The 12049-nt window shown below is 42.5% G+C and overlaps 1 protein-coding gene across 8 annotated transcripts in view; it reads right to left on the minus strand.

The window, feature by feature from the left end:
• Positions 1–12049, minus strand: part of zfand2a (zinc finger, AN1-type domain 2A) — a 51826-nt gene that overhangs the window by 12150 nt on the left and 27627 nt on the right. For all 8 annotated transcript variants that reach the window (XM_060840304.1, XM_060840303.1, XM_060840307.1 and 5 more), the window contains one exon: positions 11733–11884. In XM_060840304.1, the coding sequence (XP_060696287.1) occupies positions 11733–11884 (152 nt within the window). The remainder of the gene's footprint in view (positions 1–11732; positions 11885–12049) is intronic.

The raw sequence follows: 12049 nt of genomic DNA on the forward strand, positions 1-12049 counted from the left end.
GCAGAAACAATTGCAACCCTAACCACATATCTGAGCAACAATCAAGTAATTATTAACAGCAGATCTTAACGACAAAAAGTGTCAAGGATATGGAGCAACAGGCAAATTCACCCTCAAAAATACACAAGAATCAATGATTGTATGACAGAGGAGAGAAACTTCACTCAAGTTCTTGAGATGCACCGAACGTGAAAAAGCTGCTGCTTCAATTTCAGACTGTTTTCTCCAATGGTCATTGTCTCAGCTCTTCCAATCACAGGTTTGCTCTCTACCACTCTTGCTGCACCCCAAGAGATAGAATCTATTAGAGAAGCAAAGGCCGGATAGAGGGAACCTGCGATTGGGAGAGTTAGAATGGTTATTCTAGATGGTCCCACTGTCTCTAACATGTTGAACACACTGTAAAACAACTAAATTAAGGGACAGCAGGATGGCAAAAAGCAGCAAAAAGCCTCACTCAACAACATTTATCCAAGCTCAGCAGCTGCAGTGCTTGAGTTGGGTCTGGTTCCTGGCTAAAGTCAAGGGGATGGACAGTACAGAATCATGAATGTCAGTGAAGGAAGTGAAATAGCAGAAGCATCAGAAGTAGATGGAGAAACAGCAGGACCATCACCTCAATCAACTCTACTGCCTGGCATTCTCATTCTTTAAACAGCAAAACTTTGATGATTAGATTACCTTAGATTAGATTCCCTAGTGTGAAAAGAGATCTCAACCAGTCCACACTGACCATCCGAAGAATATCCCACCCAGACCCATTTCCCTCTGACTAATTCACCCAACACTATGGACAATTTAGCTTGGCCAATTCACTTGACCTGCACATCTTTGGGAGGAAACCGGAGCATCCAGAGGAAACCCACGCAGACATGGAGAATGTGTAAACTCCACACAGTCACCCAAGGCTGGAATCGAAACTGGGTCCCTGGCACTGTGAGACAGCGGTGCTAACCATGGAACCACCATGCTCTGCACAGACATTCTCAAGAGGACAACTAATTTTGATTTTCTGCGCAACGCATAGCAGGAGCATTGCCACAGTCAGAAATATGGCTGTTTGAAAGATTTACTGCATCAAACCAAAGGAAATTAGGAGTGGTTCAAGCAATAGACAATCTCAAGGTGTGGGTGCTTGGTGAATTAATGATGGTGCTATTGGCTGCAATGCTGCTAGTCAAATTTTGCCTAAGTTTTTATTTTTATATTTTACTTAAATTGAATGCACAATGATACTAAAGCGTTAAGGGATATATTTTAACCTTATTTTTATTTGAAGAGACGTTTTAAGGTAGAGGTGCTGAGCTGTTTATTGAAATCTCTTAAATTAAACAGCATGTGAGGCCTTTTTTTAAAATTGGAATAATACAAGTAACCTGAATGGGTGGGGTCAAGCTCCTCAGAACCGGGAATTTTAGTTTTAGGTTTTTACTAAAAGTTGTTGCTGAGGTCTTGAAGCTAGGCGGAAGCTGCAGTACATCTCTCCCTGCCACTTGAGTTTTATATTGGTATCTTTCTTCCTGCACTAGAGGTCTACTTGTGAGACAATTTATTTTCCTAAATTTGCCTTTGTCCAGGTTGTGTTTATGGGGTGTTACTATATTGGAATAGTTACTGTTTAGAATAAAATAACCAACTTCCAATAAGTTACGCCAATTTCTTCTACCTTTTCTTTATTTATACACTATAATTAAAATACAAGTGTGTTTAGCTGGTAGTTTGACGAATCCAATTGCTTCTGGAATGCAACGCCAGACACTTACCTTTAAACTAAGAAAAAGTTAAGGTCTGGGTTATTTTCTTAAAACATTATGAAGAGGCTTGGTCTGGTCCATAACAAGTGTGAAGCTTATGTAAATTCAGCTTCTGGTTTTAACAAGACAGCCTGAGTAAATTATTAATATGTTTGAAAAATGGAATAAAAATCAGGGAAAGCCTTGTGGACCATAGCGAAAGAGTAAGGGGGAAACAGAGACTACATTTGGTAGCTCTTTCTCAAAGGGCTGGCACAGGTATGATGGGCCAAATTGTCGTCTCCTTCACTGTAACATTCTATGATTTTCAACTGTAAGCATATTGTTATGACACAGGGTAAACGCTGCTGCTAAATTTAAAACAAGCAAAACAGAAAAGACAGCAATTTGTAAACATTCGAGTGGCCAGGAACTATGTAGAGTAAAAGTTAACTTTATTTCTTAAAGTATAACAGAGAATACATAGCTAACTATGTACAAGTCTTTACTCTAACCTTTTACCTTCCCTTCTGTAATATTAATCTGATAAAACTCCCAATGAAGATTTATAAAACAACACTTCTTATCTCAAAACCAGGCAGCTGTTGTTTCTTGACTTCTGATCTTCCTGTGTCTTCTTTTCTCCTTGTTAGGAATTTCTGTGTCACAGGTTACTGATCGAAAAGGTACATTTAAGAGATCTTTTTTAAGCTGCCTGTTCCATGATAGTACTTGGCAGTTCTCCTCTCAACTGTTCAATTTCCCCCCAGTCTTATATGCCAGAGCATCGGATCTTGTCACTGGCTTTTAAGATTGTCAATATACTCAATTCAAACTTAATTGGAAATTGGTATTTTTTTCGGGGTATAATTTAAACTGATTGGCCAAATTCAAAATTTGTTTTTGTCTCCAGCCAATGAACTAATCGAGTTGTTCAACCCAGCATTACATACATTGTTGCCTTATTGAGAATACTTGATGCTGTATCCAGCAGTTCTGCTGCACTTAACTCTTAAAAGTACACCCTAATTTTCATAACTCCTTCCTCCTTAAGAAACAAATGAACCATCATAATAAAAAGATGGCTTTTTTTCCCCAACTTTTAAACACATTACCCTAACATACTGATAACTTTCATATAAGTTCATCTTAATTTCTTTCCATATACCTATATATAAAGGCAAATCTCATCTAAACTCTGTCAGTTAAATCCATGATAACACGTCTGCGATTACATTCCTCTGACCTATAACATGTATGATTTTTAAATTAAAAGTCTGTAACATAAGACTCCAACGAAATAGCCTCATGTTCTTGTCTTTAAAACATTCCAAGAATATAAGCGGATTGTGGTCAGTGCACACAATCACCTCTGACACGTTGTTCGTGACGTACACATTAAAATGTTGTAAGGCCAGTAGCAAACTCAACAGTTCCTTTTCAATTGTGGAGTATTTCTTCTGTTGGATGTTGATCTTTTTTGAAAGTTAACCATGTGGTAGTTCAATCACACCCTCATTTTCCTGTAGGAGTACAGCTCCAACTTCAATGTCACTAACATCGATGGCGACTTTAAAAGGTTTTGAAAAGTTTGGTGTAGCTAAAACTGGCTTGGTGGTTAATAACAATTTCAAATGGTCAGATGCTTCCTGGCATGGTTCTGTCCATCGAAACTTTGTGTTCTTCTTCAGCAAGTCGGTAAATGGTGCCACTACACTGTTGAAGCTTGGAACAAATTTCCAATAGAATCCACTGAGTCCTAAGAATTGAAGTTGGTTGTGGAAATTCCTCGATGGCCTTTATCCTTGCATTCCATGCGGTCAACCTTCCGTGACCGATGTTGTGTCCCAAGAACACGACCTCTGCTTTCACGAATTCAATTTTATTTAAGTTTATCACCAGTTTTGCTTCTCGTAGTCATTCAAAGAACTCTGCCAACTGCACCATGTGATCTTTCCAGGACTGACTAAAGATAACTATATTGTCCGAATAGACTGCAAAGTTTGTTAACCCAGCCACAATTCTGTTCGTGAGTCTTTGGAATGTGGTGGGCACGTTCTTCATTCCAACTTTAAACTGATATAGTCCATTTGGGGTTAAAAACACAAATTTATTTTGCCGTCTCTGATAAAGGTACCTGCCAGTAACTATGCATTAAGTCCAACTTGCTGATGTAACTAGCTTGACCAACTTTCTCGATACAGTCCTCCAATCTAGAAACTGGATACGAGTCTGATTTTGTAACAGCATTGACCTTCCAATAATCCATGCAGAATCGTTGAGACCATCCAGTTTAGGATCTAAGATGACCGGTAAACTCCACTTGCTCCAGCTTGGTTCAATGATTAGATTAGATTAGATTACTTACAGTGTGGAAACAGGCCCTTCGGCCCAACAAGTCCACACCGACCCGCTGAAACACAACCCACCCATACCCGTACATTTACCCCTGACCTAACACTATTAGCATGGCCAATTCACCTGACCCGCACATCTTTGGGCAGTGGGAGGAAACCAGAGCACCCGGAGGAAACCCACGCAGACACGGGGAGAACGTGCAAACTCCACACAGTCAGTCGCCTGAGTCGGGAATTGAACCCGGGTCTCAGGCGCTGTGAGACAGCAGTGCTAACCACTGTGTCACCGTGCCGCCCACAAATGATGTTCTTATCGAGCATGGCCTCCACCTCCATGTGGACCTGTCTGGCTTTGATGATTAAGCCGGCAGGGGTGTTGCTTTATTGGAGCAGTATTCCCTATGTCTACTTCTTGTACAGTAGCATTAGTCCTCCACATCTGATTTTTACATATGTCCTTATACTGTAGCAACAAATCTTTCAACTCCGTTCTATGTTCCTGAGACAGATAGCTTACTAATCTACCCCACTCCTCAAGGACTTCATTTTTTAATCTATTTTGAGGCACCTCAAAAGCCATATCATCTGGATTTGATTCCTCACTTTGCGGAACAATAACTAACACTTATTTTTCTAGTTCTTTCTCTCTAGTGTAATATGGTTTCAATACGTTGACATGACATACCCGATACCCGTTTATCCTATCTGCCACCTTTACTAAATAGTTCACTAGACTCAACTTTTTCTCAATTTGATTGGGACCATTAAACCTGGCTTTGAAGGGATCTCCTATCACTGGTAAGAGTATTTGCATGTTATCCCCTTGAGAAAGTATCCGAATCTCAGTTTTTATCTGCCACCTGCTTCATTCTACACTGTGCCCTTTTTAGCTGCAATAGAACTAACTCATCTACTTGATTTAATCTCTCCATCACCTCCAATACATAATCTAATTGTGAGATCTCCAACTTTGGTCCTGTCAATCTTTCTTTAATAAATTTCAAAAGGCCTCTCACTTCATGACCGGATATTAACTCAATGGAAGTGAATGGAGTAGATTCATTTGGGACATCTCTAATGGCAAATGATATGAATGGGATACATTTATCTCAATCATTCGGGTAATCCTGACATTATGCTCTTATCATAGTCTTCATGTTCTGATGCCACCTTTCTAAAGCTCCCCGAGATTCAGGATGATTCGCAGTGGATTTAAAGTGCTGTATACCTAAGCTGTCCCTAACCTCCTTAGAAAGCCTCGCAGTAAAATTTGACTCTTGGTCTGACTGCATCGCTCTGGGTAGCCCATACAGTGTGAAGAAAGCTACTGACTGTAATGGAATTGCCTCCGGAAATCTGGTAGAGACATCCATTATGATTAACAAGTACTGGTTCCTACTTTTAGTTCTCAGGTGGGAACCTACACAATCAATTATAACCTGCATGAAAGGTTCTTCAAATGTGGGAATAGGCAACAAAGATGCTGGTTTTATTACCACCTGTGACTTACCTACTATTTAGCATGACACATGCAGCAAAAGGTAACCACATCCTTGTGCATTCCAAACCAATAAAAAGGTTTTTGTATCTTAGCCTGAGTCTTTCGTACCCCTAGGTGACCTCCTACATGTAGTTCATATGCTACCCGCTACATTTCCTGTTTAGGCTACTGGCAACACAATCCAGTGCACTTCGGTCCATTTCTCCTCTGCACTAACCTATCATGGTCTCCATTTCCGTCTGAGGATTCTATCTTTCAGATAATAAACCTCTGAAGTATTTTCTGCCTCCTTTTCAGAGTATGCATCCACATATCTTTTGTCATCTTGTCATGCTGTTACAAATCTCTTAGCCTTTCAGAACTATACACTTCTGTCTGACCTTCTGCCTGTTCAGGCTTTTCATGCACCAATACACCAAACAGGGTATCTGGTAACTGAATCTCAGCTCCATCTTTTTCTTTACTTTTCACTTCATGCTGTGACTTATGATAGTGGGATCTGGTTACAACATAATCTGAGAAAAACTAGGATATTCTGTTTTAACTCCTTGGTCTTGCTTGGGCTTCTCCACAACATGGGGCATCACTCCCACCTTGCATCCTGCCAAATCATTCCAAATAACAAACAGAATTCCTGGAACTGGCACTCTGTCATTCAGTCCCGGTTTTGAGTTGGCACTCCAACCTGATCTTACATAGGGGAACGCTATATTTCTAACCATCTGTCCCACAAATTACCACTCTCTTGGGTAACAGATCAGAAAGAGTGCATATTTGCTCATTTCTTACTACCAGCGACTAGTCAGATCCTGTATCTCTCAAAATTATAACTTCTTGTCCTTCCCCCCCCTGTTCTTTCTGAGCAAACTTTACCCACGAGGCAAATTCTTAATAGAGATCAGGTACTAACTCCATACCCAGCCTCTGCCCAGGCTGTGCACTCTCCTTCGGCTCTTCTTGGGGTCTCCTTTACTAACTTCATTAATGCCACATCTTTTCCTATGGTGCCTTTCTTTAATGACCAGCACGGTGTCTTTACGTGTTCCACTTTCCCACAGTGGACCCCCTTTCCACCCTCTTGGACTTCTCTTTCATCCTGTGGTAAAATCTTACGAGTGCTCTCTACGCTTAAAACCTACATTTGATTTAATGTAGAATTTCCCCTTCTCCCAACTTCTATCCCTCACAGGATGAAATTCTGGCTGGAAGCTTGTGCAATGCACCAGCATGTACTGGTCTGCTATTTCTGCTGCTCTTCTCACTTCCTGAACTTCCGTTTCCTCCAAGTAAATTTTATCATCTTGAAGTGAATTTTTAAACTCCTCCAGCAGAATAATCTCTCTTAGAGCCTCAAATGTCCTATCTATTTTCAAACATTCACCTATCAATCAAAATGACTATGCTTAATTCTTTCGAACTCAACTAAATCTGACCTGGTTCCTTCTTTAAGTTTCTGATCAGCTGTCTGTGCGCTTCTGGTACCAATGCATAAGCATTCAAAGTAGCCTGTTTAACCTCTTCATAATCTCTTAAGCCCTCATCTGACAATGTGGCAAATACCTCACTAGCTGTGCCTACCAGTTTAGTCTGAAGTAGCATTACCCACAAATCCTCGGACCACTCCATCTGCCTAGCCAATTTTTCAAATGAAATAAAGGGGGTTTCAACATCTTTCTAATCAAAATGTGGCATAGTATTATATATATCACTACCACCTCTTTTAATCTCCATCCTGTTAACTTGACTTTGCTGACTAAGACACAACTTTGAGTTCAAATTCTCTCTCTCTCTCCCCCCCTTTGCTCAGCCAAGAAGTTTCTCTTTTTTTTCTCCTCTCTGTTTATCTTCTAACTCCATTTTCCTCAAACCAGAACTTCTTTTGTAATTTTAAGAACCATTTCCCTCGTTTTTAATTTAATCAACCACAAGTCACCAAAATTAAACAAATTGTCTCACCTGCATGTTATTTAAAGATTTAGGACACTTACCTGCAAGTGTTTAAATCTGCTGGGATTTTTCGCACCCCCAAATCTATGCAAATCTGTCTAAATCAATTCAAATCATGGACCCAAGCCCCCAAACTGTCACAACATGGGGTAAACTCTCCTGCTGAATTTAAAACCAGCAACACAGAAAAGATTTATCCCATGCAGCAATCTGTAAAAATTCAAGTGGCCAAGAACTACTCAAAATAAAAATTAATAACTTTATTTCTGAAAGTATAACAGAATAATTAGCTAACAACTATGTACAAGTCCTTACTCTAACCTATCTTTTACCTTCTCTTCTATAATACCAGTCCAATAAAATTCCCAATTAAGATTTACAAGACAACACTTCTTATCTTAAAACCAGGTAGCTGTAGATTCTTGTCTTCTGATCTTCCTGTCTTTTTTTTCCCCTCATTAGGAATTTCTGCACCACAGATTACTGATCGAAAAGATACTTTAAATGAGTTTCTTTTTAAGCAGTACACTACATGATAGGACTTGGCAATTCTCCTCTCAAGTGTTCAATTTTCACTGGTATTGTATCCCAGAGCATTGGATTGTGTCATTGGCTTTTAAGATTGTCAATATACTCAATTCAAACTTGATTGGAAATTGGTATTTTTTTTCAGGGTATAATTTAAACTGATTGGCTGAATTCAAATTTGTTTTTTGTCTCCATACAACGAGTTAATCGAGTTGTTCAACCCAATGTTACATACATTGTTGAAAATGTGTTGTTGGTTAAAGTGCAGCAGGTCAGGCAGCATCCAAGGAACAGGAAATTCGATGTTTCGGGCACAAGCCCTTCATCAGGAATGAGGAAAGTGTGCCCAGCAGGCTAAGATAAAAGGTATGGAGGAGGGACTTGGGGGAGGGGCGATGAAGATGTGATAGGTGGAAGGAGGTCAAGGTGAGGGCGATAGGCCGGAGTGGGGTGGGGGCAGAGAGGTCAGGAAGAAGAATATAGGTTAGGAGGGCGGTGCTGAGTTCGAGGGAATCGACTGAGACAAGGTGGGGGGAGGGGAAATGAGGAAACTGGAGAAATCTGAGTTCATCCCTTGTGGTTGGAGGGTTCCCAGGCGGAAGATGAGGCGCTCTTCCTCCAACCGTCATGTTGTTATATGGAAGTATCCCTTGGGGCCTTGGAGAGAGGTAAGGGAGGAGGTGTGGGCGCAAGTTTTGCATTTCTTGCGGTTGCAGGGGAAGGTGCCGGGAGTGGAGGTTGGGTTGGTGGGGGGTGTGGACCTGACGAGGGAGTCACGGAGGGAGTGGTCTTTTCGGAAAGCTGATGGGGAGGGGAGGGAAATATATCCCTGGTGGTGGGGACTGTTTGGAGGTGGCGGAAATGACGGCGGATGATACGCTGTATACGGAGGTTGGTGGGGTGGTAGGTGAGAATCAGTGGGGTTCTGTCCTGATGGCGGTTGGAGGGGAACTGGTCCTCCTGGGAGCAGATGCGGCAGAGACGAAGGAATTGGGAATATGGGATGGCGTTTTTACAGGGGGCAGGGTGGGAGGAGGTGTAGTCTAGGTAGCTGTGGGAGTCAGTCGGTTTATAGTAGATGTCTGTGTTGATTCGGTCGCCCGAGATAGAAATGGAAAGGTCTAGGAAGGGGAGGGAGGAGTCTGAGGCGGTCCAGGAGAATTTGAGGTCGGGGTGGAAGGTGTTGGTAAAGTGGATGAACTGTTCAACCTCCTCGTGGGTGCACGAGGCAGCGCCGATACAGTCATCGATGTAGCGGAGGAAAAGGTGGGGGGTGGTGCCAGTGTAGTTGGGGAAGATGGACTGTTCCACATATCCTACGAAGAGACAGGCATAGCTGGGACCCATGTGGGTGCCCATGGCAACTCCTTTAGTTTGGAGGAAGTGGGAGGATTGGAAAGATAAGTTGTTCAGGGTGAGGACCAGTTCAGTCAGTCGAAGGAGGGTGTTGGTGGAAGGGTACTGGTTGGTACGGCGGGAAAGGAAGAAGCGGAGGGCTTTGAGTTCTTCGTGATGGGGGATGGAGGTGTTCAGGGACTGGATGTCCATCGTGAAGATAAGGCGTTGGGGACCGGGGAAGCAAAAATGGTGGAGGGCGTGGGTGGTGTCCCGAACGTAGGTGGGGAGTTCTTGGACTAAGGGGGACAGAACCGTGTCGAGGTACGCGGAGATGAGTTCGGTGGGGCAGGAGCAGGCTGAGACAATGGGTTGGCCGGGGCAGTCAGGTTTGTGGATTTTGGGCAGGAGGTAGAAACGGGCGGTGCGGGGTTGTGGAACTATGAGGTTGGAGGTGGTGGGAGTTCCCCTGAGGTGATGAGGTTATGGATGGTCTGGGAGATGATGGTTTGGTGGTGGGAGGGGGGGGGGGGGTCATGGTCAAGGGGGCAGTAGGAGGCGTCCGCGAGCTGGCGTTTGGCCTCAGCGGTATAAAGGTCGGTGCGCCAAACTACTACTGCGCCTCCCTTGTCTGCCGGTTTCATGGCGAGGTTGGGGTTGGAGCGGAGGGAGTAGAGAGCTGCACATTCCGAGGGTGAGAGGATGGAGTGGGTAAGAGGGGTGAACAGGTTGAGTTGGTTAATGTCATGGCGGCAGTTGGCTATAAAGAAATCGAGGGCAGGTAAGAGGCCAGCACGGGGTGTCCAGGTGGATGGGGTGAGTTGGAGGCGGGAGAAGGGGTCGTCAGAGGGTGGGCGAGAGTCTTGGTTGAAAAAGTAGTCATGGAGGCGAAGGCAGCGGAAGAATTGTTCAATGTCTCGCCGCGTGTTGAACTCATTAATCCGAGGACGTAGGGGAATGAAGGTGAGGCCTCTGCTGAGGACTGATCTTTCATCCTCAGAGAGGGGGAAGTCCGGAAGGATAGTGAAGACCCGGCAAGGCTGAGAGCTAGGACCTGGTGTGGGACTGGAGCTGGGAATGGGGGCGGGGTTAGGTGCAGGGGCGGGGACGGAGATCGGCGTGGGGGCTGGGTTAGACGTGGTGACGAAGATCGATATGGGGGCGGGGTTAGGCGTGGGGGCAGGGTCACACGTGGTGACGGAAGTTGGTGTGGGGGCAGGGTTACGTGTGGTGACGGAAGTCGGCATGGGGGCAGGGTTGTTACCTTATTGAGAACCCTTGGCGCTGTGTCTGGTAGCTCTGCTGCTTTTAACTCTCAAAGGTACATCCACATCTTCATAACAATAGTTCTGCCAGTTTCAATGCTTGTGTAAGATGTCACTGTCCATCGTAAATAGTATAGCATTTGGGGTTTGTTAGTGAATTAAGTACCTCTAAATGTATCTGGAGGGGTAACTAGGATGCTTCTATGTTAAGGGGTTCCAATCTGTATTTCATGAATAATCAATGAGAAGACATATTAGCTGTGGAAAAAGACTGAATTAAACCATTGTCTGTGGTTAGCTTGGTGCTCCAGAATTGATCGATGTGTACTCTCTTTATTGCATATTTGGACCTTTGGAGATCAATGTACTGATGTTTAACAGTCCTCAAATCAAACAGATAAAAAAAAAGCTTTTTCTTTCCCTTGTAAGTCGGCAGAACAAACTATTGACAATTTTTTTTAATTTGAAAGGCACTGGAACTAAGAGACTAATTTTCAATAAGCTATCTTCTGCCAAGGAGTTGGAATTCTCATTTTAGAAACCGAATATTGGAGATTTATTTGTAAATTAACAAAAACGTCTTTCTAATATATTCAATTTTAAAATGTTTATTTTATATATATAAATAATATATATATATATGCACACACACACACACATATATACATACATACACATACACCCCAACATATAGAGTCTCTGATATTTGTGCTACCCTATTTAGAGAAAAATCTTAAAACAATCTATAGAAATACAGAAGACAATTATCTGATTGCACCACCTAATGCAAAAGTAAGTGAGAATGAAAAAGCTGGCTCTTGAGAAACCTTAAGCTTCCTCAAAGAAAAGGTATTTCTTTTGGTTACCCCTGATAACACATGTGGCATCATACCAAACAACAGTTCATTTGATGAGGAAAGACACTGTATGCAAATTTTGCATTATATATCTGCAAGCATTTAAATCATATTTGGGAGCACAACAAATGCCACTTCACAGGATTCTTTTTTATTTCCTTTCTCCACTAAAGCATTATATTGGCAAAGTTTTACGTTGATTTCCTTACCCTGACTTGGAGAGACGTTGCCCATCAGCCTTGCATTCATGATCCAATGGGTGTCTATGTTTTAAGCAGAAGTTTAAGTGACATTGGTCACATGTCACTTTGATCATCTCTTTCTGTTTGCACCCAGTCTTTGAGCATCTGTTTGTAAAAATCTGAAACACATTTGTGAGACGTATGAATTAACAGGAGGCCACAACTGTTGCTGACTACACAGCTGACCCTCAGTGCAAAATGGTAGCAATAGCTATCAACTAAAGCCAGCATGCTGAAAATAAACAATGGGACTTTTTCCTCAGTAGGATAAGGAAATCAAACCA

The sequence above is a fragment of the Hemiscyllium ocellatum genome, chromosome 20, assembly GCF_020745735.1.
Source record: "Hemiscyllium ocellatum isolate sHemOce1 chromosome 20, sHemOce1.pat.X.cur, whole genome shotgun sequence".
In the NCBI taxonomy this organism is placed as follows: Eukaryota; Metazoa; Chordata; class Chondrichthyes; order Orectolobiformes; family Hemiscylliidae; genus Hemiscyllium; species Hemiscyllium ocellatum.